We start from the raw sequence: 27,190 nt of genomic DNA, 5'->3' as shown, positions 1-27,190 counted from the left end.
TCTAGTTAGTGCAATCCAGGTAAAATGAGTGGAATCAACACAATCCAGGAAGCCTGAGCAAAATCCTGGTGAGGACTTTTACTTTCTGAACCTGGATTATACACCTCTGGGGATAAGCATTATGGGTTTGGTTCAAAGGGAACACTGAGCGTAGGCTATCTACGCAGACTAGTTGAAAGAGTAAAAACAGAGCCCAAGGGTGCAGATAAGAAGGCTCGCAAATACTTTGCTAAACATAAAGCAGATATGGAAGAAAAGCTAAATGCTGGCTTGAAGAAGCCGAGAAAAGACCAAAAAGACAGGCAGGGACTAAAAAATGTACTAATAATGTCTCTCAGTGTGTCGCTGTAGCTGATCCCGACATCGATGCTGCCCCACAGAGACCGCCACCACCAAGGCCGGCTCCAGCTATTCCAGTCCAACAGCTGCAAGCCCACCACCAGCCCAAGATCTACAGCTCCCACCGTATCCAGCAGGCCCGTCAGTTCCGTATGCGGAAGTACACCAAGCTATGGAAAGCGCCACCTTTCCACTGCCACCCTTGCCGCCAGCTTCACCTGTGGCATCGCACACAAGATGCCGCGAACCAAAAGAGGTGATGCTCGAACTCGTCCCCCCGGGGTGTGCAACGACCTTCCCGATGGTCGAGGTAGCAGGCTCCGCAGGAGTCATCATGGTCCACTCTTACTGGACAGCAGACGATATCATGAAGGCCTGGGCAAACCAGCAGATATGGGAGGACGACGCTTCGGAGAAGAACTCGCGGCCTTCGTTCAATCCTGCAGGCCGACCCAATCTGAACTGAGATACCTGCTGGTGATCAAGCTTGGCCACCAGTACACCCAGTAGACCGAGACTGGGCACCAAGAGGCGCTCGACACTACCGACCCGAGTGGGAAGCTTCAGCGGCCAGACAGGGAGACCCAAACGGGCCCTGCAGAGAGATGATAAGGCGCCTGGTTGCATATCCAGTCACTATCAACACACACAAGCCAAGATAGCTGTCTGTAAACAAGAAGATGGAGAATCCATCAGTGACTTCCTAGTGAGTCTGACCAGAGTCACACTGACCACTGTGGAATTGAGACGCCAGTGCAGTGGGCTAATGGACCAGCAGATGTCAGCCCGTGGGAAGCCCACCTGAGAAACAGCTTCCTGAAGAGCATGAGAAAAGACATCATCATGCTGACCATGGTGCAGACCACCCAAAACGTGCTCACTAGCAGAGGACGGCGGAGAGGCCGAGGAAGAGGAAGAGGAAGAGGTGACGGCAATTGTTACAACTGTGGAAAACCAGGACATTTTTCAAGAGACTGTCCTGAAAATTAAGAAGAACAGGAGAATGAAAACTCCGGAGATTGACGGGCAGCGGAGAGGCGGGACAGTGCAGGACCACGAGGAGAAGACAACAAAAGGAATGTAACTGGTTTAAATTATCAATGTTTACAGAAGATTAGTGAAGGGCCACAAGGCTTGCCAAAAAGTAACATTAACAGTAAACGGCACCAAAGTGAAGATTACATTTAAGATTACAAAAGAACATTATGATTTAGTACATGTCCTTCTGATTAGCAGAAGGACTGATTTAGTGATACAGTATGTATCGGTAATCATGTCCTTGCGTATGTGTTAGAGGAATGAGCAAAGACAGAAAGCATCTGCCACTATGTTAACTGTCAACTGTTTCTGTGTACAACTGATATGTCAGTTTCTTCCGCTAAAAATATATGTGAGACGAAAGCGGTCTACTGTGCATTCTCCCCCCCTCAGTTTCTCAGTGTGCCCAAATGTACTGTAAACATGTGATAATCGGAATATAGGAGATCGGACTGCTCTCTCTCCTCAGAGTTCTTGTTCTAGACGAGACTCTCATGCTTTTTTTACTGATTTTTACTGATAATAAAACTTTCTTTTAACCATGTATGAGTCCTCATCTATTTTCAGGAAATTTCCATGACAAATGTCACTAGTTATAGGGACTTAATACAGCTGTGTGTCATCTACATAATAATGTAGGAAGGAAATGTGTTTATTAATTATACTGATTAACAAGAACTGTATTTGGACTGCTTCTTTTTAAACTGAATTATGCAAAATGCAGATACATTGATATTTTACAGTTTATATGTATATAATATATGTGAATATATATGTACATACACTAACCAGCCACTTTATTAGGTACACCTGTCCAACTGCTCATTAACGCAAATGTGTCAATGCATTTAGGCATGTAGACATCGTCAAACCAAGCATCAGAATGGGGAAGAAATGTGATTTAAGTGACTTTGAACATGGTATGGTTGTTGTTGCCAGACAGGCTGGTCTGCGTATTTCAGAAACTGCTGATCTACTGGGATTTTCACACACAACCATTTCTAGGGTTTACAGAGAATGGTCAGAAAAAGAGAAAATATCCAGTGAGCAGCAGTTCTGTGGGCGCAATTGCCTTGTTGATGCCAGAGGTCAGAGGAGAATGGCCAGACAGGTTTGAGCTGATAGAAAGGCAACAGTAACTCAAATAACCAATCATTACAACTGAGGCATGCAGAAGAGCATCTCTGAATGCACAACACATTGAACCTTGAGCAGAAGACCACACTGGGTGCCACTCCTGTCAGCTAAGAACAGGAAACTGAGGCTACAGTTTGCACAGGCTCACCAATATTGGACAATAGAAGATTGGAAAAACATTGCCTGGTCTGATGAGACTCGATTTCTGCTGCGACATTTGGATGGTAGGGTCAGAATTTGGCATCAACAACATGAAAGCATGGATTCATCCTGCCTTGTATCAATGGTTCAGGCTGGTGGTGGTGTTTCAATGGTATGGGGGATATTTTCCTGGCACACTTTGGGCCCATTAGTACCAATTGACATTGTGTCAATGCCACAGCCTACCTGAGTATTGTTGCTGACCATGTCCGTCCCTTTATGACCACAATAGTCTCATCTTCTGATGGCTACTTCCAGCAGGATAACACACCATGTCATAAAGCGCAAATTATCTCAGACTGGTTTCTTAAACATGACAATGTTTACTGTAGTCGAATGGCCTCTACCCTCACCAGATCTCAATCCAATAGAGCACCTTTGGGATGTGGTGGAACGGGAGATTCACAACATGGATGTGCAGCCGACAAATCTGCAGCAACTGTGTGATGCTATCGTGTCAATATGGACCAGACTCTCTGAGGAATGTTTCCAGTACCTTGTTGAATCTATGACACGAAGGATTCAGGCAGTTCTGAAGGCAAAAAGGGGTCCAAGCCGGTACTAGCAAGTTGTACCTAACAGAGGTGTCAATTCCAGGTTCAGAAAGTAAAAGTCCTCACCAGGATTTTGCTCAAGCTTGCTAGATTTTCTAATTAGTGCAATCCAGGTAAAATTAGTGGAATCAACACAATCCAGGAAGCCTGAGCAAAATCCTGGTGAGTACTATAACTTTCTGAACCTGGAATTGACACCTCTGGTACCTAATAAAGTGGCCGGTGAGTGTATGTTAAAATGTATGTTCAACAGATGACTGAAGAACATAATAAGATATGAGAACATTCCTTATATTTACTAATCTGTTTGTGTTACAAAAATATTTTTGCTTTCCTTTTTGTCAATTGCTTAAAATAATAAAAAAAAAACATTTCAGTCATACTAACATGAGGCAATTACTTAGGTTTTTGACAGCAGATGGCACTACAACTTGAATGAAATGTTTCTGCACCATTCTGCGGTCAATCTGAAAGAGACTCCCTGTTTGTGTGTATGACAATGAGTGCACTGTGCATGTCGCATTTGTTAAAATATGCAGAAAGACCTTCAGGTGATATTATCTGAAGTGGGACGAACTGCATTCCTTTTTTGCACGTGGTGCCATGGTCTGACTCACGCCACTAATTCACTCCGTTCCAGAATCCAGACATAACCTAGGATAAACTTAATACCAGCCTGGTCAGAACTAAGCTCCATCAGGACATTACCAGGCACCAATACGTTTCCACTTGTAGTATGTATGTCATATATATATTACATATTTCCAAAAATCAGCAACTTACTATACCAACGATACCAACTTAATATACTTACCATAATTTGTCAGGTATTCATTCTGAAAACACATGTGCTTAATATTTTGCGTTGTTCGTTGCCTTTATGTCCTGGCACATATTCACAATTTTTAAAAACAAAAAATCTTTTTTAATATTCACAGTCATTTATTTTCTAACTTATTTCAGAAACTGCTGATCTACTGTGTCCGAAAAAGAGAAAATATCCAGTGAGCAGCAGTTCTGTGGGCACAAATGCCTTGTTGATGCCTATTATTTTTATTCTGTAATCCTTACAGGTTTTCAGGTCAGGCTAAAAAAACCCGTTCTGCCTGTTTATCCCACTGATTACATCATTAGACATGCTTTCGGAAGGCTTGGATGTATAGTGGACAACTCACCCATACCATTCCATTAATTTAGGTAGAATATGAAAACAAACAGTTCAAAACGGTTTTTTTTCTACACATCCACACCTGCGTTCATCTTAAAAACTAAGATGTAATAATCATAATAACAACAACAATATATATAATGAAAAATTCCGAGAAATTATGTTTAGTGAAGTCAGTGGTAGCCGAGCGCATCGTAGTTTCTGTTTATCCACCTCGATTGGGCATCTTGGTATTTGTCCCCAGTGGTGGGAGACGGAATTGCAAGCATCGAAAGTGAGGAAGGCTTTGAAAATCACTGCCTGGCCACAGAGTAATATCATACTTGCCACGCACGAAGAACTTTTATTGCCGCTGTGACACACTGGTCTTTGGATCGTGGCAGCACTGTTGTCACGGTTTAGATGGTTTCAGATAGTTATAATGGTGTTGTTGGTGAGATAGACTCAGATTTACTCGTGTTTGTCACAGAGGGGAGGAGGTGAAAACTACCCGCCGCCATCTTTTGGAAGTCACTGGGAGTGGGGTGTTAGCTTTCACGCTATTACATTCATTGGCTAGTTTCTTGGGCCTCCAGTGATTGTAACATCGCTTCCGAATGATCACCTGCAGCATAAAAAAATCAGCGTTAACGTTTTCGGATACTCTAGATAACGCGACCGAACAACGCCACAGGAGCTGTCGTGGCCCCCGGTGGGACAAACGCGTCCAGATTTGTGTCCGAATCTGTGCTCCACTCTTTCGGCGGCCGAATTGGCTGCGCCCAGTTCTTCCCAGGATCTCCGTGGGCTAGGCGGCTCCACCGCTAGCCGAGTTAGCAGCGCCGCCCGAGCTCAGGTTTCCTCCCGGAGTTCTGCTCGTCTCAAAACTGGCCTATTGGACAGGTAAAGTACCGGCGAGCGACCCGGCCGCGGTTACGGCGCCCTGCTACCGAGCTGCTGCTAGGCTAGCTGACGTTAGGACGATAGTGAAGCGGCAGCGACGGCTAGCTAGCCCGCTCGGCTAGTTAGCGCGTTAGCTTCCCAGTTTTGTCTCAAGTGTTTTTATGGTTCACCAGGTTGTAGTTGTCGGGTGAATGTTAAATGTTTAGTGAATTCAGGCTGGCGAGTTAGAAATGAGCCGCGCGGTCGTGAGCCGGGAGCGTGTGTGGATTTCGCCGCGTCTCCTGAGGTAAATGACATTCCTTCTCCGCGAAGATAGCGCCACCGACGAGCCCGTCTCTCTCACCCCTGTTAGCCAGTGGGAGTTTTGTGAAATCTTGCGATCATAAAGTTGTAAAACTTCCGAGTGCGGATAAAATAAATGAGGAATTTCCCTTAAAGATGTTTCACGGTTTTAATATGCTGTGTAGTCAACCGGATAACGTTACTTTAGCTGATTTAAGCTAAACGTTTTTAGTGAGCTTGAAGATGTGCGTGCCCTAGCTGTTTGGGAAGGTTGCGCAGGGACGAGGTAAGTTGGCGGCGAACCTGGCTAATAAAAATCACATTCGGACAATTAATTTATAATTTCTTAAACCGTCAGTGGCCGGTTGTACGGTCAGACCTGAACTCCGGAGGGTAGCTGTCTCTAACCAGCGTACGAGAACGCTCACCGTCGCATATCGCAGCGGCACTCCCTCCTTTCATACGCCCGCCGCTGCTGCCATTGAAACCTGTCATTACTAACCAGGTAAACAGATGAATTATATGTTATCAGCGTTCACTTTAATGGGCCCTCCGGACTGCTTTCTGCAATATTATAACCGAAACAGTTAACAGAAGTGGTCGGTTCACTTCGAGATGTGCCTCGCTCGTCGGCGCTGCATTCCTCGTCCCACCGTGTTGACATTGCGTAACACACCAGACTGACCGTCGAGCACTTTGCTGCCCAGTATTGCTCACTAAACATCAAATATTCACGGGTTTTTATGCGATTTGTGCAACAACGGCGAGATTTCTCGTTTAAATGACCACATTCTTACGATTGCTGTAATGTCATACATAATGAATTTCGTTTGAAACATAATTTTCTGTAACTCAGTTCGAAAGTTTTCTAATGGAGAGGTAAATGTGTAAAATACAATAGTTATAACGCAGATTACACGAATGTAAACGCCATGTGTAATTTTTAGTCCCAGATAATACATTGAGATGAAGATGTAGTTTTTCCTTTGAGATGATTGTGTGTATTTGTGGCTGTATTTTTGTATTGAATCATAGTATTAGTTACTCTGAAGTGTATGTCACAGGGTAGTGTATTTTCATGTGAAAATCTAACCCTAAGCTCTATTGATGGACTGTATCAAAGCAAGATCACATAGCATCTCATGAGTCCCTTACACTGCATGCTTCAGTGCATAAATTGCATTAATTTAGTTTAGTGACTGTTGACACTATCATTTCACAAGTGACCAGATGGGGATTTATGCATTTAGACAGGCTACTGGATTGTGATAATTTATTTAAGTAGCTGTGGCAGTAGTCATAGTAACAATACAGCAACTTATTTTCAAGAGGTTTAGCATGAAGGCAAAATGCACAGTCTGTGTTAGCCAACCTCCAGCTCTTGAAAGATGGTCAATTTCTGACCACAGACCCACTGTTGGCTGGATAGTTTTAGGAGTTGACTGTTCTTAAGGCGCACGGTGCGACTGGCACATGTGAAAACCCCAGCAGCACCGGTGTGTGTGTGTGTGTGTGTGTGATGAACTCTTGCCAACTCAACACCCACAACCGTGCCACTAATGTCATTTATGAATGCTGTACTGGGAATGGTCAACTAAACGATATTTTAGTTTACTCTTATTATAGCAGTGGTTAAAAACCTGACCTTAATGAACAGGATACAAGTCTGCTGACCAGTTTGCAGGCCAACAGGCAAATGTCTGTAACAGTACACCTGTAAAATTCACCTAAGATATAGTTTACCAGGAAATTTTGCCATTGAGTGCAAGTACAAGACAGGTGTCATTAATAGTGACTAGTGAGCACACAGTGGTACGGACGGATGATGTCTGAGCTATGTTCTCTGACAAAAGTCTAATATAGCCTGATGCACTGTCACATCAAAGAACATAGCTATGTTTTAAGTGGCTCCACTCACTGTCACATCTCTGCATAGAGCTAGCACTAGTGGCTATGCTGACTAAATGTCCAACGTGGGGTTCTTATTTATTTAAGGAACGATGTAGGTACAGAACTGAAAATGGCAGAGTAATAGATGACCAAATCCAAGAGCTGTTGAAAAAAGAATTTGCACTCCTGTCTTCCTGTTTTGACTACGTTTTCTCAGCATAAGTGGTAAATAAGGCATATTTTCTTTTGATATTTAGGCCAGAGCTTATTTTTTTTATCAAGAAGTAGGCTGTTTGTGTAATAGTAGGCTGTTTGTGAAATATTAAGACACGGCTCTTTCTCATCGGGAGACTGTGAGCTAAACTGCTCGGGAGCTAGTGTTGTACCTAACTTCAAGCTAAATGTTGTGTAAAACAAACATGGTTCTCCTTCCTCTGTCAGGTATTTTGTTGAGTATCGTTTTCTTCCTGGTGCAGCCATGTGCTGCATGTTTGTTGTTTTATTGTGTGATCAGACTGAATACCACAGATGACATGTTTAAGATGGCCCCCTTGGCTTGTAAGGCATGTAATCATAAGAATGCCAAATGATAAACTTGATCTCTCTACAGAGCTTTTATTTATAGTTTTTAGAGCATAATTATTGATTTCAAATAAAACGAAGGTCGTTGATGAGTTGAATCCAAAGGTCATCAGTTTTGACAACAAGTGTGTGCCAGTAGCAGACTTTACAAAGTGGAACTTCCTTGTTTTTTGAGACTCAAGTTGTAAGGAAATGGTGTTTATTAGTTTCATCCATGTTCCTCCTTCCTTCATCTAATGGTTTATCTGAACTGCATACCTTCACACCATACCACTCCACACCGGTGTATTCATTCATTCTCTACACTGACAGTTATTCATGAGCAGGTCATAATGAATTTGGCTACAGTATCTGTAGTGTATGAGCTGTGTTTTCAAGACAGCTGGCAGTTGCATCTGCATCATCAAACGCTGTAGAGTAAAAATGGCTCTGTGGGGTGTGATCACATACTTAAGAAGGATGTATGTGCGCTTTCACAAATTTGTAATTTTGTTCATTTCAATTCTGGACAGTAAGCCCACCTTAGAAATGGAGATTTTGCATGCAGCTCTTACATAAGGGACGCAGTTTGGTGTTGGCAAGGTCAGTGCTCCTGAGCTTTGTAATGAAGAAGGGGTTCCAGTTAGCCTTGGTGTGTGTGTATGGGGGGGGGGGGGGGGGGTGTCTGTGTTTGCACTGCAAGTGAAGGTCGTCAGGTGGTGGTGGTGTGTATGTGAAGGTTTTGTTCTCTGCACATTTGACATTTTAAAGCTTATTTGTGTAATAACATCAGTTTTAACCGTAACTAATGTGAAGATATTTTGTAGTTTTCTCAGCAACAGAACTGATTTAAACATTTTTTCATGGCATTTCGAAATGGAGGCCTATGTTTGTTAAGGCAGATGGCTTTGACGGTTCAGTTGACATGGAATGCATCATGTGCATCATGTGCTTAGTCTGAAAACGAGAAAACAGGAAGTTAGAAACGCAAGGGGATGCTCAGAATAGTTTCCTCATCATATCAGTGATAGACAGTTGAGGCATATAAGAAATGAACTTGAAGATGAATTACAATTTTGACTGTTTAAAGAAAGACTAATTTAAAGTCAGGCTAAAATAAAATAGCTTCCTTTTACCCGGTTCTGTCCTGGTTACATTGTGCACAACCTATGAATATCACCTATCGCACTATACATTTTTAATGGCCAGCCTCTACAGTACTGATACTACCACAGGCTGTGATATGTGAGCTCTATAATACATCACAGCATTCTTGTGTGCTGTGCGCATCTTGATCAATCTCAGACAGCACAGACGAGCGTTCTCTGGACAAGTGTAATTTTGGAAAGAAGAATGCGATTATCAGTCAAGGCATCGCCGCTGTTTTTAACACAACCTATTAGAAAGTATACCACAGTATGTAGCTATATAATCAAAATATAACTGTCTGTGTTATACAGCCATAGGATAATAATTTAATAGACGATTCTTGCCTGTCCATAACTTAGAAAATGCAGTGACTTTTGCTGACCGAAAAATGTCTTGGGAATTTTGGGTAGGTCATCAAGCATGAGCAGGCGGGGCAAAAATAATAATAACCAGTAATGTCATGTTTTCATGATGCAATGAAATTCCAATGTATAAGCCTACATATGTCACGGTGCAGAAGTAAAATGTGTTTTGACTTCCGTGTCTTATTGCTTCTATAATCGCTAGTTTCTCTGCAAAACGGAGCCAGAGAAATCCAATTTCCTTTCTAAAAGAGTCTTCTGATGCTCTTGTGGATGCCACAAACACCGTAATGCTGTACTGCAGGGAGCTCCTCAAAGACCTGAGCAACGCCCCGGCCTCCAAAGAGCCCTGCTTACAGGCGCCAGACGGTCTACTGCCCAGAACACGCTGCTAAAACACCAGGCTGGTGTCTCCAGCAGTTCCCCGTTGAACTTCCTCTAGGAGGAGTGTAGGTGGTGGTGGTGGTGGTTTTTCGCTGTGTCTAGGGGTCAGAGATCTGATACGCTGTCATGACAATTTGTCGCTTTTCCAAATGCAAGATGGTTAGTAATTTTAGCTTTTGAAATACTAATAAACTGCACGTTTTTAAACACGGGCACATGGTGTCACAGATGTGAAGCGACATGCTCATATCACGCTTATATTAGTCCTGCTGCACTTAAACGGTTTGGGCTCTTTACTGTCACTGTACATTATCACATTGGCAAGTCGCATGTTAGTAACATATCTGTAACATCACACATCCGCACTGAACACTCAACATGGACATGGGCTGATGCTCCTATCAGTTATATTTATCACGTTAACAACAACAACAAGAAAAAAGACTTTCAACGGCACATATTTTCCATCTGACAGGATTTTATGAAGGGGTGGGAGGTGTCGGATCTCATTTTTGTAGGGAATGGCGTGAGCCAGACTGTCAGACTTTACCAAATTAAAACCGCATAATAAGAAAAGGCTGTTATGTAAGCCTGTTATTCCATTATTTTATTGTTTTCACCACTGCAGAATAGCCTAGATGAAAAAAATGCTTTCATTTAAAAAATTTGTGAAAAAAAAGATTCCATCTTGGCACTTGTGGTGATGCAGTAGTGTGACTTGCCTGTGGAGGCGCCAGCACGTGTGTAGTGTTGGAGGTAGTTGGAGCAAGCACTGTAACGGGACCCGCTATTTCATTAAGCTATTAAAATGCACTCTCGGTCTGGTTTGCCTCTGAACTCACTGAACCAAGTGATTCGAAAGGGATTTTGACAGTTTTGAGGAGGTGGCGTTATAATGATGGAAAGTGTGTTGGTGTTTCAGTCAGTGTGATTAAGTCAATGTAATTATGTAGCCCTTGAGTTGGCTTGGGTGCTAGCTTTAGTGAGACCATGAAAGCTTTGTGGTGTAACCTCCCTCAGACACTCTCTCCAGACTGAAGTTAATGGCATAGTTTTCTGACTGCCATGACTAAAGTGTCTAGCATTCTCCTAAAAGTGTTCAGAGTTTCATATAAATATTATGTTTAAAATACTTTTGTCCTTTAACGCACTTTTAACACCCACAACTTTAATGGTTTTTACCCGAGAAGTGCAGGTAATTATGTATTATGTAGCAAAACCGTTACTACAGGCTTGAATGAATGGTGAAATCAAACATGAAGCCAGTCTATATGGAGCAGTTGCAGTGTTCCTGTGTGAGTTGAGAGGGCTTGTTCTCCTATACCCCCCACCTGGCCACCCCGTTCATACATCCGGAGGAGGAGGATGTGGAACCTGCTTGAGGTGTGATCGAGTGGCTTTAGAGGTGGGTGACTACAGAACCACAGTGTTGGTCAGCCCGTGTTGGAGGTCCAGCCTGACTGTGTGTGTGCAAATAACCACGAGGAGAAGTATCAACAGGCTCCTCGACAATCGTATTTGTACACTTCCATAAGTCATAGGCATTTATTAAATTATTTTCGAATATTTAAATTACAGGAAGACATTCCACGTCCACTGATGGCCAGGAGGTTTTGGTGAGCCTACACAAGTTCGTCACAAGCGTTCAGCTCTGTGGCCTGTGCCAGAGGGGCTGTGCACAGTTTCGTGTTTATCCAGCTTTCATGTCCAGCAAGCGCCGAGCTGGTCGCTTTGAAGAATCGGCCGGCCTGTTTGTGTGCTGAGGCCTGCTTAGAAGGATGCAGGGTCTCGCCACAACCTCCTCTGCTCTGGAGCCGCTAGAAGCCGCGGTTTTCTTGGTGATTGTCCTCCAGCCCGTTTCCTCTGCGCCGCTCAAAGCAAGGCCTCTCCATTAGCTATCTCCCCCTCTCAGTCGTGCTCATCAGCAGGTTAATCTCATTACATCGATTACTGTATGTTCATCAGTAGACACTCTTTGCATCAGTAGACACTCTTTCATTAGATGGATAATCTTCACCCATTCACTTTCGGCGTCATACCACCACACTGTGCAGGTCAACTCGGACCTCCGTTAACACTGCGCCACGTTTAACTACCAAAGAGAAGGAAGCTTGGCTACTGTTTGGTCACTGGTACTCGTTGACCTGTCCACGCCTCAAAGGACGTGGGAGCCCTGCCTCTAACGCTGCGTGTCGCCTGTTTTGTGCTGCGTCCAGGTCCCTGCGTGCACGCTGCCCCCCTCTGGCAGATGAGTCATCAGCGGGAGCTTTGGCGCGGCAGTCGCACGGCCAGATAGTCCCCCGCGTGCGCGCTCGCGTCCCGGCCCGCGCAGCATGCCCTCCACCAGCCGGGCAGGGAGCCTGAAGGACCCCGAGATTGCAGAGCTCTTCTTCAAGGAGGACCCCGAGAAGCTCTTCACCGACCTGCGCGAGATCGGCCATGGCAGCTTCGGAGCCGTGTATTTCGTAAGTATCGTTCCACTGACGCACCGGCCTCCCTCACAGCTCGATAACACGGGTTTACATTGTTTTGTTTTGTTTTTAGTCCGTGTTGATGGACAATACGAGCAGGAAAACGCTCACAAATTCAGTTTTTATTTCCCCCACGTTTTGGATGGTTTTTTTTTTCCTTCGGTATTTGTATTTCTCATATTTTAGGTTTCGTTCCCATTAGTAACCTCCTCTCATCCCCAACTTTTCCCCCCCCAGTGCAGTATTAACTCAGCCAAATGGAAAGCTGTGAACATTCAGAACTAATTAACTCCAGGTCAGTTTTAGGAAGTGTTGCTGAAGTCGGCCTCGATGAGGCGGAACTACAACGACATCACTGAATTCCATTCCCACATCTAAAGAGTAAATGGAGCTGTTGCAAGATGTAATGAACTTTCTTAGGATGTCGAGCTGTCCGCAGCTTGAAACGCTGCTTTTGTTGCATGTTCCTCACATCGGATCATGTTTCAAAATGGAGCTACAATTACAGCGGTGGCAAATGCACTTTGAGCAGAGTAAGACACGTGCGCTTCATGTGGGTTATACCACTGTTTTACTCTGTGGCGGAGACATTTTACCACTCTGGTACACAGTATCAGTCAGATACCAGCAGAGTGGAAACAAAAGATCTCCTTCAAGCACATATCAGCAATAGGGTGGTAGGCGCACATATAAAAGACTCTGACGTGACACTTGTGAAGATTATAATCAAGTAGGTCCCCGCCCCTCGAAAAAATCGTCAACGCATTCAGCCCTACCGTCTTTCAGCCATGTTCATATTTTCCTCGCTGCGCCAGTTAGATTTGTAGAAAGAACGTTCCTGTCCCACCCGAGTTCCAGAACACTCGTCCACGGCAGGACAGTCCCACAGCCAGCCTTCCTGCATTCAGCCACCTGTGCGTGTTAGATGGACGCCTCAGGGTCTGGTGGACGAGGGTAATTCTGATGGAATGTGCCGATAATGAACGCACGGAGAACTTTTGAACATTCCGCACGGCGCTGGCTTTACCTAGTCACATAAATACAAATTTGATTTTAAGGCAGAAATCTGAGGGTGCTAATCAGATTAAGAGTACGTGGGTGTTCCTAAAGTGATAGCCTTAATTCTTTCTGCAAGTGTGCGTTTAATGTGCATGCAAATGCCTTTATTCACTAGACCTAGCCATCATTTGGAAACTATGACCTATGGCTGGGCATTTTGTTCAGTGACACATAATTGGTGTGTTTAATGCAATTTGCAGATGTTTGATCAATGTTTAGATGGCAGTGCTGCAGATTAAAAACGCAGAAATATGAAACAATTACTCGTGACCAATACGTTTGTAAACATGCAAACATGTCAATACTTTGGTGTAAGGTGATTGGCTTGATCACCAGCGATGGGTAGTAAAGTCACCTCAGTCATGTGGACTGAATTCGGATTTGAGAGGTCAGACGTCGGGCAAAGCACCATAAAGTGACATTAGAGTCTGTTTCTAAGACATTAGAAAGTGAATTTCAGCTAAAAGTGGCAGCACTAGCTTTATTCCAACAACCTTCAGTGTGAGACGGAACCCCTTGTGGACCGGCGCCGATGCTTGGCAGCAGTAGACTGACCTGTAGGCGGTCTATACCCAAAGCTCTCGCTAAACTCCCGTAACCGTATCTGCATAATTGCCAAGTGATCTGAGATTCCATATTAAAAAAAAACAAAAAAACAAAATACCGCCCTCATCAATACTGTCGAAAAGCTGTCTGCTTTTTCTGCAGTTGTTGCAATATCCTGATTACGCTCCCCAGTTAGAGTATTCCCCTGTTCTAATAAAATAATCTGAAACGTTTTCCAGTTGGATTCGATAACAACTAGGGAAATCAGATCAAACTCATGAATCATCCATAGGTTACATGGGGATGGAGGGTGGGGCTTGGCCAGACTGAAGTCTGATTGCTATAAACTCAATAGCACTCGCACCACATGACATGCAACTTTCCACATTTCTACCTAAGTCAGTTGTACAATATGCTCATTGTTGTATTTAAAGTCAATTTCGCATTTTGACATGCAGGCGGCGTAGCCGTGCAGGTTTCAAATTAATTCTGACAGTGACAGTGATGAAGTTCAATGTTGGCGTCTATCTGCAGGCCCGTGATGTGCGGACCACTGAGGTGGTGGCCATTAAGAAGATGTCTTACAGCGGGAAACAGTCCAACGAGGTAAGTCAGCAGCTCGCCAGCGCCAAGCTCATGGCCTCCGCCCAGGGCCTCCACCCACGGCCTCCGCCCACGGCAGCTACGTTCTTGACAGTGTGATTAAAGGGTGACTGGGAATATCACAGTTTTAAGCGATGCAGGTGGAGCCTGTTGTATGGAAACAAGATCTGTCTTCCTCCGCTTTCCTATGAGCAATGGGAGAGAGGATGTAATTGAATTATTTACTGATTACAGCCATGAGGGGCAACATTTTACTTTCATAGTTTGCTTGGCCCTGGTAGCATTGATTAGGTTTAACTAGTGGAGATTCTTGGCCACAGTCAAAATGTGCTAGTCCAGCTGTATCTTGATCTCACCAAATGATCCCTTATCTGTGTCTCACTCTTGGTAATCCTAAGCACACATTCGTGAGGACTGCTTATAATCTAAGGTGAATTGGGGAATTTAAGGCTTTAATGTATGGTGCTGTGTCTTCTGCTTTTGGGAACCAGGATGGAAACTAGTGTCTGACCTTTGACATGTCTTGCCAATGTTTTTCCTTGTAATTTCATATTAGAAATAATCATATAATAATCGTTATTCTGTGAGGAAAAAGTGTATTCAAAAGACACGAATTCTACATTTCATGCCTGTATTTGTGGGATTTTACCACAACCTTAAATAATGAAATAAAAAATATTAAAGATGAATGTTTAATGATTTATGTAATGATATAAATGTTACTACATTACATTTCAATGTATTGAAATTAGGGATGCACCGAAAATTCGGCCACCGAAAATTTTCGGCCGAAATGGCTTAAATTTGCATTTTCGGTTTTCGGCCGAAATACTTTCATCACCGAAACAACACGGCCGAAACAGTGTGTTGTGATGACGCAAGCAAAAATCGTCACCTGCACGCGCTTATTTGGATAAAGCTAGCAAAAACATTTTCCAGTGATGGCGCCAAGGCAAAAGGACATTACACCAAAAATTATGGAACTCGTTGCCTTAGACGATCAGCCGTTCTCTGTCGTAGAGGATGTGGGATTTCGTAGGCTAATAGAGCACATTGAGCCCCGTTATGTTTTGCCGAGCAGACGACATTTCTCAGAAGCGTGTTTACCTGAGCTGTTTATTGTTGTTGCAACTCATGTCACGTTTTTATGAGAGAATTTATATTTATCTTTCAGGCCAGTCAGTTATAATTAAATTTAATACATATATTTATCCTCTCAGATAAAAACGGTCTGCAAGCGAGTTAAATTTAATTAGTGGTCGGCCGTTGTCAGCGTTATCGCTGTTAACGGCCCACCACTAATTTTATTTTATAATATGCATTACTGTAATGTCAGTGCTAAATAAATATTTTCAAATCAAATTTTGTAGTTGATTTATTCTTTGAATAGCAATGCCTTGAGTTTAGTGAGGTTAGCCATAAATCCAGTGTTACTAATAATTGGCATAATGTATTTCGGTGTTTTGGTTTTCGGCTTTCGGCCTTGGTTTCCTCATTTTCGGTTTTCGGTTTTGGCTAAGAATTTTCATTTCGGTGCATCCCTAATTGAAATGCATAGAAATTGCATTTAACGTCTTTTTTTTTTTTTTTTGGTAAACATCAATGACCCCTTGTTCTTTACACAAGAAATGGCAGGACATCATTAAAGAAGTTAAGTTCCTCCAGAGAATAAAACACCCCAACAGCATCGAGTATAAAGGATGTTACCTACGGGAACACACAGCATGGGTAATGGCACATCATTGCTCCATTATACATACACACACACACACAAACACACACACACACTTGCACTCACACATTTACAATGTTGCCATGTTTCTCAGCTTCTGATAAAAATGCACATGTCTTTCTCATGGTCTTCAGCTTGTGATGGAGTACTGTCTGGGCTCAGCCTCCGACCTCCTGGAAGGTAAACGAATCATTTTCATGAGGAATATTTGCTAAATAAATCCGTAAGCAATATGCTGAATTGCACACAAGGCATATGGTCACTCCGATAAAAGGGTTCTCCCTTTGAGCTCTCCGTTTGATTTATTTGCCTCTCTAAGCATGCACCTTCAGTTTTTTAACCCAAACTCAAACCTTCTACTTGTTTGAAGACTGACCAAAAAAATGACTGGCAGTGAGGGGCAAGTATGCCATATAGTAAGAATTATGTGTTTGTGTGTGTGTATGTGTGTTAACTTCCTATTGTCTTGATTAATGTACTTCAGGAATTAATCATAGCCATGGTTTTTAAAGAGAGGATCTAATAACCTGAAGTATAAATATAAGCCTTTCTCTATAAACTGATAATAGACATTATGTAAGTTATGCTCAGCCCTTGTAATAAATGCATCACTGTGTTTAATATTCTGTTAATCAAATGATTAATTTTGACCCTCTCAGTTATTTTCATCTGAAGGCTTTGTTTCAGCTTTACCAGACAGATTCACTGTTGTTTATAAGACCGACTTTACTGTCATACACTGTCCTTTATTTACCAGACCGATTCACTGTTGTTTATAAGACCGACTTTACTGTCGTACACTGTCCTTTATTTACCAGACCGATTCACTGTTGTTTATAAGACCGACTTTACTGTCGTACACTGTCCTTTATTTACCAGACCGATTCACTGTTGTTTATAAGACCGACTTTACTGTCGTACACTGTCCTTTATTTACCAGACCGATTCACTGTTGTTTATAAGACCGACTTTACTGTCGTACACTGTCCTTTATTTACCAGACCGATTCACTGTCCTTTTATTCTTTATTCACAGTTCACAAAAAGCCCCTTCAGGAAATGGAGATTGCAGCTATTACCCATGGTGCTTTGCAGGGGCTTGCCTACCTTCATTCTCATAACATGATCCACAGGTAGGTGTACAAGTAGGTCTCCCCTTGACTCGCTCTGTAGAGGAGCGTTTCCATCCTAATATCTCCTGCTCTCTGGATGTCTCGCACGTCCACCATTTCCCAGGGATATCAAAGCTGGGAATGTCCTGCTGACCGAGCCCGGACAGGTCAAACTAGCAGATTTTGGATCCGCGTCCATTGCCTCTCCGGCCAACTCCTTCGTGGGGACGCCATATTGGTGAGCACTCGCCTCTAGCTTCTAACTTTTCAGTAGCCTCACTAACTGTTAGCATTTTCACAGCAACTCTGTTTTTCTTCGTCTACTCTGACCAGGATGGCCCCAGAGGTGATTCTGGCCATGGATGAGGGTCAGTATGATGGAAAGGTAGATGTCTGGTCCCTTGGGATCACCTGTATAGAACTAGGTAAGGTGGCAGAATGTGTGTGTATGTGTGTTTCAAAGACTCTGGAGTGAAAAGCACTGTCTCACCTTTTCTCACCCCCCCCCCCCCCCCCCCCCCCCCCCCCCCCGCAGCTGAGAGGAAGCCCCCTCTGTTCAACATGAATGCAATGAGTGCCTTATACCATATAGCGCAGAATGAGAGCCCAGCACTGCAGTCCGCCGAATGGTGAGTCCACACTGCACGTGGAACAGAAGAAACCGGCACCGGATTTCAGCGACGTGCCATCAGGCGTCAGAAGGTGCCCTCTAGTTCAGAGTGAGACTGGGCCACCTTCCCAAACGTGTGATCATTTGCTTTCTTCTATCCTAGGACGGATTACTTTAGAAATTTTGTCGACTCATGCCTTCAGAAAATCCCCCAGGACAGACCACACTCAGATGATCTGCTGCAGGTAGACCCGTCATCTTTACCTTTAAAAGCTGTAAATGACCACCACAGAAAGAGTGAAAACTGAAATGATTTAATGTTTTTAAACATTCAACTGGAACATTTATTTTTAATATGCTTAAATGCTCCTGAAAAACCTTAAAAAAAGGTTACTCGTGGATCTTCCGGTTTTAAATTTGGGCTTTATCTGAACACTTCCAGAGCTCTTATAGCACTTCCAGAGTGTTATAAATTGGCTTTGCGAAAACAGATGTTTTGGCATAGCTGTTTTGTTGCTGCAAAACAAACAAACAAAAAAAAAACCCACATACCTTGCAGAAAAGGCACGCTCTGAGAGTGTCATGTTGTCTAATGAAGCCAAGCTCATTTTCATTGCATTTTATTTGCATTAGTAACTATTACGCCGTCTGCGCCGTAGCCATTAACGCAAACACACTGCACACAGCACGCCTTTGTCCTGCGAGAGAGGCCCGACACCGTCCTGATGGACCTGATCATGCGGACCAAGGATGCGGTCCGGGAGCTGGACAACCTGCAGTACCGCAAAATGAAGAAGATCCTCTTCCAGGAGGCCCAGAACGGCCCAGCCAGCGAGCAGCAGGAGGGTGACGAGGTCAGGCAGCGGCACTGTGGTACCGTTAGGGGCTGTGGTACCGTTAGGGGCTGTGCTCGGAGGAGGGGTGACAGTATGCATTTCTAATGTGCTCTTGCTAAAGTGTCCTGTCTTGTCAATGGACTATAAACCGACAGTGTTTGACTGGTGTGTGTGTGTGTATCGTGTGTGTGTAGGAGCCGGAGCAGGGCGCTGGCCGTACTGGCACAGTGAACAGCGTGGGCAGCAACCAGTCCATCCCCAGCATGTCCATCAGCGCCAGCTCCCAGAGCAGCTCCGTCAACAGCCTGCCCGACGCTGCAGATGACAAGAGCGAGCTGGACCTGATGGAGGGAGACCACACCGTCATGTCCAACAGCTCCGTCATCCACCTCAAACCTGTACGTTAACCTCATCCCTCTGCAGCCGTCCTAACCCCTCCGTCTCAGACTCTTAAACCATTCAGTTCGATTCTGATTCTTTAAGAAACGATTCAGGTAATCAGGAAGTCCCATGCTGTGCTTCGGTGCTCGGCAGGTTGTATATACCAGATGAGTAACCGGTAAAAACGACTTAACTGCATTCTGGTGCTGCTGGGAAGATACGCCCACTACATGCAAAAAGTGCGAACTCCTGTAAAATGCTCATCCTGCTTTTTATGTGAAAAGTGAGCCGTGTTGTGCCTGCTCCTTCCAGCCTCACAGCAAGAGCTCGGACCAATCAGGCTTTTAATTTTTTTTATGATGGAATTCACGTGCACATTTGCCATTTTCTCCCGATGGAAAAGGTGAAAGGTCATGGGTTTCCCAGGTGTAAATAACACTTCACTGGCTGTTCGTGTACAATTTACAAGTGAGACCCAGAAATGTACAAGTGAGACAAGTGAGACGTTGTACCAAACGGCTGGCGCACTTCAGCATCATAACTCCTTTAGCTTGTTGTTGACAGGAGGAAGAGGAGGTTTACCACGACGACCCGGAGGCGCGAAGCCGTCCGTCTGAGGCCGCGACGACCCCGGCCCAGCCTCCCCCGCGCAAGCATCACCGCAACCGCGAGCACTTCGCCACCATCCGCACCGTCTCACTGGTGAGTCACCGCTTAAGGGTCTCGCTGCTGGATCACCTCCGGCTGATTTAAAGTACCTGCGGTTTGTCTGCAGGGGTGGGTGAGTGATATTTAAACGGTGTCACTCACTGGTTTTTGTTTTTTGGGGCCACCACCACCCCCACCTCCTCCACCAGGTGACGAGGCAGATGCAGGAGCATGAGCAGGACTCCGAGCTGCGCGAGCAGATGTCCGGCTACAAACGCATGCGGCGGCAGCACCAGAAGCACCTGATGGCCCTGGAGAACAAGCTGAAGGCGGAGATGGACGAACACAGGCTCCGCCTGGACAAGGAGCTGGAGACCCAGCGCAACAGTTTCGCCACCGAGATGGAGAAGCTGGTCAAGAAACACCAGGCATCCATGGAAAAAGATGTGAGCGTCCCACACGCCTCATCATAAACGCGCCCCACGCGCATCGTCATATACGCAATTTTTGTGTGATTCGCATCACATTCTTCATAACGTCCTAGTGTGAATGTTACAAATGCTCATTATGGTTTTTTTTTTTGCTCTGGCATTCTCGTGCAGGCCAAGTCATTTGCCAATGATGAGAAGAAGTTCCAGCAGCACATCCAGGTCCAGCAGAAGAAAGAGCTGAGCAGCTTCCTGGAGTCCCAGAAACGAGAGTACAAGCTACGCAAAGAGCAACTGAAAGAGGTTCTACTACCCTTCCAGTCCTGTATATCTAGAAGGAGCTGAAACGTTTCTTTGAGCAGCACCAAGAACGTTTTGTTTCTTGAGTAACCAAGGAAGTCACTTCAGAAGATCTAAATCTGAATCTAAATCCCCATTTATTTTATCACCACACTTATCCAGCCAATAATAATCGCAAGAATACTGGTATGTCGCAGAAGCTCCTCCTTCATTGCGTACTTCCTCACTTGAACTCTGCTGTGTATTCAGGAGTTGAACGAGAACCAGTCCACACCCAAGAAGGAGAAGCAGGAGTGGCTGTCCAAGCAGAAGGAGAACTTCCAGCACTTCCAGGCGGAGGAAGAGGCCAACCTGCTCCGCCGCCAGCGCCAGTACCTGGAGCTCGAGTGCCGGCGCTTCAAACGCCGCATCCTCATCGCCAGACACAACGTGGAGCAGGACCTCGTCCGAGAAGTACGTTCCGAGATCGGGCCCGACCGGCCAACCTCGTCACTGCCATCGCGGTCTTAAGTTCGGATTTGAGAGCACGTCCTCGTATCCGCTCACGCCCTTGTATTCAGTGGCTAAGTCCTAATTACCAGCAGCACGTGGGCCGATTTTTAAGGGCATGAACGTTTTATGTGTGATTGATAGGGCTGCCATGATTAGTCGACTAGTCACGATTATGTCAACTATTAAAATAGTCGACGACTAATTTAATAGTCGATGCGTCATGTTTTTTTTTCCTCTCCAAACAGTTTCCACTGCTGCGTCTGCCTTTCTAATGCACATGCGCAGTAGTGGAAACCGAGGTAGACAGTGGACGACATCCCAGGACGTTATACAGACTGGTATCATGGCTACCCGGCTACGGAACTCAAGTGTTGGATCATTTTCCGTAGCCGGGTTCTGAAACGCGTGCAATATCTGCAAGGCAGAACTTGCCTTCCACGGCAGCACAACCGCGATGTACGAGCACCTGAGGCATGTTGTGGCTGATTGTGACAATGATGAAGACCGTCATCTCTGTAATCTAAATTACTAGTTAGCTGCTAAGGTTAGCGTAAACGGAGCGTTAACTTCGTACTTACTTATCGTGGTAGCTGTAAAAGTTAACATTAGTGATGGCGATTTGTTTCATTAACCTTAGCACGCATTTGTGTTTTCTGTAACGTCAGTGAGACCAAAACTTTATTTTTGTGAATAATTCCTTAGTTTCAGGTACCTACCTAATTTGATTTAAATGTAGTTACGTTTGATGCCAGAGACAAATGAAAGAAAGAAAAACCTAAAAAAAATAATTTCTTTATTATAATGTATTTATTTTTGCGTTGTTTAAGCCAGTGCCTTATACTTATTTTAATAATTGTTTGTTGCAACAAGTTGCATATTTCATTAAATGTTTAATGAACTATGATCTTGATTGTTTTTATTTTTAGCTGAAATCTAATGATGATTATAGCATAGAATAGCAGTTGCATTCCGGTGTGATAAGCTGTATGTTTTATATTCAATTAACGCACGATCCGATTAGTCGACTAATCATAACAATTAATTGGTGATTATTCGACTATAAAAATAATCATTTGTGGCAGCCCTAGTGATGGATCATAGGCTCTTCTATTTGTCTTTGTGGCACCGTGGCTACCTTTTTAAACTCACGTCTGCGATTCCACCCTCGACCCCCACCCCCACCTCCGCCTCTCAGGAGCTGAACAAGCGGCAGACTCAGAAGGACCTGGAGCACGCCATGCTGCTGCGACACCACGAGTCCATGCAGGAGCTGGAGGTGCGGCAGCTGGCCACCATCCACAGAATGCGCACGGACCTCATCCGCCTGCAGCACCAGACCGAGCTCACCAACCAGATGGAGTACAACAAGCGGCGGGAGCGCGAGCTGCGACGCAAACACGTGATGGAGGTTCGCCAGCAGCCCAAGAGCCTGAAGGTGGGTGGGTGCCAACACCACGGCTCTCACAGCCGCGACCAGGACGGGGTGCGAAAAGCCTCGCGAAAGGCCTCGTCTCACGTTCATCTCCCTTCCGATTTCTTTCTCTTGCTGCTGTTCCTGTGCTCTCTCCCTCCCTCCATCTCTCTCTCCCTCCCTCTGTGCCCCTTTCTTGGTGTTGTCTTTCTGCCTGCCCGCCTCAGTCCAAGGAGCTGCAGATCAAGAAGCAGTTCCAGGACACGTGTAAGATCCAGACGCGGCAGTACAAAGCCCTGCGGAACCACCTGCTGGAGAGCACGCCCAAGGCGGACCACAAGGCCGTGCTGAAGCGGCTGAAGGAGGAGCAGACGCGCAAGCTGGCCATCCTGGCCGAGCAGTACGACCACACCATCAACGACATGCTGTCCACGCAGGCCGTGAGTTGGGCTCTCGAACCGCGGCGGTAGGCCCGTCTCGCGCGGTCCCCACCGGAGGCGTGCACCCGAGGCACGGTTAATAACAATCGCTAACCCCGCCCTCTGTCCCGCTCCTCAGCTGCGATTGGACGAAGCCCAGGAAGCTCAGTGTCAGCTGCTGAAGACGCAGCTGCAGGAGGAGCTGGAGTTGCTCAACGCGTATCAGAGCAAGATCAAGATGCAGACGGACGCGCAGCACGACCGCGAGAGGAAGGAGCTGGAGCAGCGGGTCTCCCTGCGCCGAGCCCTCCTGGAGCAGAAGGTGGGTCCGACGCACGCCCAACGCGTTTCCGTAGCACCGTAGCGTTTCGCACGGCCCCCCTCGGGTTTCGTCGTTCCGCGCTGACCCGCACGTCCGTTTCTCGTCCCCCTCAGATCGAGGAGGAGATGCAGGCCCTGCAGAAGGAGCGTTCCGAGCGGATCCGCAGCCTGCTGGAGCGCCAGGCCCGCGAGATCGAGGCCTTCGACTCGGAGAGCATGCGCCTGGGCTTCAACAACATGGCGCTGTCCAACCTGGCCTCGTCCGACGGCCACAGCCACAGCTTCCCCGGCGCGCCCGGGGGCTGGAGCTCCCAGCACGGCGCGCACTGGGCCGGCGGCTCAGGGCCGGGAGGGCACCACGGCAGCCACCATCACCACCACCACCCCCCGGGCCAGGGCGGCACAGCCGTCCAGCAGTCGTGGGGTCACGGCCTGCCCGCCGGCGGGCCTCCCCCCTGGGGCCACCACGGCTCCGGGGGCAGCCAGCGGGCGAGCGGCGGGGGGGGAGGGGCGCGGAACAGCCCCCACGTGGTGCAGCGGACATCGTCGGGGGGGCGTGGCGAGCAGGGGATGAGCAGGAGCGCCAGCATCGCCTCTCAGATCTCCAACGGCTCGCACCTGTCCTACACGTAAGACCGCCCACGCCCCGCCCGCCATGACCCGCACCGCGCTGCCCCACAGTGCCACAGGAGAGGGGGTGGGAGCAGGTGAAGGTCAGAGGGGGGACGCCCAGGGAGGTCTGAGCCCTCACTGTTGTTTGCTTTCTTCCTCTTTCCCAATTTCTTCTTTTCTGGTTTGAAGATCCCCCCCCCCCCCCCCCCCCCCATTCTCACACATACACAATTCGTGCACCTTATATATGAGAACGCACTCTGTTGCACATTCAGCTTGGTTATATCTGCAGACCTGAGCGGTCCACAGCATGTTCTCTGATGTACTGCGTGAGGCACAGTCGAGCATCTTTAGTTTTAGAGTGGAGGTTGGATGGCAGGCGTGTGTGGTTATGAATACATCAGGGAGAGGGAGTGCTGTTGCTTCGCTATGTTAAGCAGTAATGGTATGATTTTTTTATTTGAGTTGAGCTTAGTGCATTTCCTCTAACAGGAAGTAAAGGTTTTTGTATGTAAATCTTTCATGGGTTTTATCATGATCTTGTTTGCAAGTTATTGAGTTTGTCAAACATAGAGTCCACATATTTTTTCAAGGGAAACATTTAAGTACATACAGTATACATCTTAGGTGGGCGTTTTTAACATTAATGTTTTAATAAAAGTTGCAATGGAGCCCCCCGACATGAATAATTAAGAATGTGCTTATTAGGCCAGCCATTGTTCTGAACCCAGTTTGATTCAGTCACATTTCTTTGTTGGCTTTAAAATGTTCATGATTTTATTCAGTATTTTTCCTTTTTCATTTTCTTTCAGAAAACCTGTGCTATGATTAAAATGAGCAACTTTGATTAGTTTTAAAACACTAAGAACCAATGTTCTAAAACATTGTTCTCTATATAAATTACTAGGAGGTTTTTTTTTTCCTTTTTACATTTTGTTTAAAACACCCTTTTCCCCCCATTAACAATGCTGCGAGAATCCCAGGGAAACGTGGCAGTGGTGATCTTGTTAGAACATCAGTTGCCTGAGTTGGCAATATTAAAAACATTGTTACCAAAGTTCCTACACTTTGCTTACCATTAGCATAAGCACATCTTAAGGGCAGGTTTGGTCAGGTTTCTCAAGGGACCCTGTTGCATTAAAATAGTCTGTGTTGCAAAGTGGTCTGTCTTGGGTTTGTTCAAGTCCCAATAGCCAAAAGAGGAAATGCAGGTCTGAATAGAGAGAGAGAACAGGTGTTCAGTGTATTTTCACAGATTGACATTTAACATGGGGTAGGACTGGCATGGGTGGAGTCACATGGAGGCCATGGTTGGAAGGTCAGCAGATGGAGCCACGTGTTCCTCAGTATGGAGCTCGGTGTGTGTGTCATCGTGTAGCTATATGGGAAAGGGAGAGGTAGGGTCTTGTTTTAGGTTGCACAAATAGGAGAGGTGTTTGCGATATGTCTGTGAAGATGGATGGATGTCCTAGTAAAATGACTGAATGTCGAACTATTCCCCTCCGACATTAGGAGGGGGATCAAAACAACCTGATGTCATTCGGATATCAGATTCCTATTCAAAATGCCAAAGTTCACTCTCATCCTAGCTATGCAAGAGGAGGCTTTCGGCATGTGCGATTCTGCCCTCCTGTCCTCCGTCCTCCCTCATGTTCCTCAGACCTCCGCTGCTCCCTCCTGCCCCTCCCCGGGCTCGGCGTCAGGGCGGTGCGCGTGGGCCCGGGGCTGGGACGGTCCGTCTGGGGCAGGCTCGCCACCGCTGAACGTGTTTGCCGGGTGAGTGGGTGCCGCTGCTGTGGCCCCTGCAATGCCTTCGTCACCCTGACGCCCGCATCAGACGCCCGCCGCCCCACAACCCGCCCCCAACCGAACATTTAGAACGACGAGCAACGAGAGGTTAAAAAACAAACAAAAAACAGATCAGAAAGCATATATAAGTGATATGTTAAAGAGATATAGTAAGGAGACAGCTTTAAGTGGGATGTATAGGCAACGTTTGTGTATATTGTACATTTTAGAAAATAAAAAATATATAAAGCTATGAAAGATGAACCCAAGTTTAAACTAGTTAAAAAAATTAACTGCTTGAATGTGAAGAACATTAAAGAAAAAAAAAAAGAAAAACAGCTTGGTTTCTAATCTTATTTAAAAAAAATTATCAGGCAGAATCTCACAGGAGTTAAGCACAGCTAAAACTTCTTGGATTCGGTTCCACTATTCCCCAAACCCCCCCAGTCAGGTTTTGTCTTCCCCCTCACTGACGATGTCATTCTTCCACTGTCCCTCTGGGCTTATCCCTCTACTTTTTACCTCGTTCCCTCATCCCATCACTGGCCACAGAAAGATCTGGAAAGCATTACGCAAGGTGTTTAATCTCCATCCCTCTCCAGAACGAGATGTCTCCATAACCACCACCGTGGCCATCATTGTTTTTGACGTTTTGGAGTCGCTGCTGAGAATGCTTGGGTGTCCGCGCATCGATTTAGCTTCTAGTGTGCCACTTGTTCTCGGGGTGTATGCATGGCGTCACTGATGACGCAGAGACGACATTAAGCTCAGTGTTCGTTTAGCCTAGATGACGAGCCAGCTGAGCCATCGCACTTCCAGGCCTCAGAAGACCTGGGCCAAACAACGGAGCAGGTAACTGCAGCATTCTGATGCAACGCGCCAAAACGATTTAAACACCCACTTGCTCCGTTGGGATTGGCTGAGTAGCATTTAAAGTTAAAAACCAGGATTACGCAGAAGCTGCTCACTACACCTGGCTGTTGGTCCCCAAGATGCACCCTGCCTGAGAGCCTGCAGAATGTTGAGGAGGAATGTGGAAATATGCCCTCCCCCCTTGTGGAAGTGTAATCTGTGCTGTGTTATATTGTAGCCCTCATCATTCCCATGTTGTTATGACCCTATTTGTGTGTGAGAAGGGGCGATGACCACACCAGGTGTACGTGTGTGTACAGCGCACTGACCAGTATTCCTCCACGTTTTACTTTTGATGGCCATTGTTTCTTCTTACCTGCTTCAACATTACCATAACAATCCGTATATAACCTGTATTAAAATGTATAGATTGTGAAAAGCTGAATGTTGGAGAGATTACAACAAATGTATGGTTATTCATAAGAAAAAGACTCAAAGTTCTGAAAACTTTAGGGGGAACGTGTACTGTTTTGTTTGTAATTACTCCTTTTGTTGGCAGAGGGCTACTGGATAAAGAATCAACTGTAATAAAGTAATTTTAGTACATTTTGTTTTGATTTGAC

The 27,190-nt window shown here is 45.6% G+C and overlaps 1 protein-coding gene across 4 annotated transcripts; it reads left to right on the top strand.

Moving 5' to 3' along the window:
• Positions 1-4,696: 4,696 nt before the first annotated feature.
• taok1b (TAO kinase 1b) lies at positions 4,697-27,171 on the top strand. 4 transcript variants are annotated; one of them, XM_076980528.1, is made up of 21 exons: positions 8,776-11,352; positions 11,526-11,785; positions 12,164-12,412; positions 14,558-14,629; positions 16,253-16,354; positions 16,493-16,538; positions 17,394-17,490; positions 17,594-17,707; positions 17,803-17,894; positions 18,005-18,098; positions 18,243-18,324; positions 18,766-18,933; positions 19,110-19,313; positions 19,861-19,998; positions 20,154-20,390; positions 20,547-20,675; positions 20,922-21,125; positions 22,360-22,599; positions 22,803-23,015; positions 23,134-23,316; positions 23,430-27,171. In XM_076980528.1, exons 3-21 carry the CDS (start codon positions 12,281-12,283, stop codon positions 23,946-23,948), a joined length of 3,066 nt encoding a protein of 1,021 aa, XP_076836643.1. In that variant the 5' UTR covers positions 8,776-11,352; positions 11,526-11,785; positions 12,164-12,280; the 3' UTR covers positions 23,949-27,171. The 4 variants fall into 4 exon arrangements, with proteins under 4 accessions (XP_076836642.1, XP_076836644.1, XP_076836645.1 ...); XM_076980527.1 differs by lacking the exons at positions 8,776-11,352; positions 11,526-11,785 and adding an exon at positions 4,697-5,319; XM_076980529.1 differs by lacking the exons at positions 8,776-11,352; positions 11,526-11,785 and adding an exon at positions 5,661-5,887.
• The last annotated feature ends 19 nt before the right edge of the window (positions 27,172-27,190 follow it).

This window comes from Brachyhypopomus gauderio, chromosome 18 (assembly GCF_052324685.1).
Source record: "Brachyhypopomus gauderio isolate BG-103 chromosome 18, BGAUD_0.2, whole genome shotgun sequence".
Classification (NCBI taxonomy): Eukaryota; Metazoa; Chordata; class Actinopteri; order Gymnotiformes; family Hypopomidae; genus Brachyhypopomus; species Brachyhypopomus gauderio.
The sequence above is the reverse complement of the archived record's forward strand: the minus strand, read 5'-3'. Positions and strand labels throughout refer to the sequence as shown.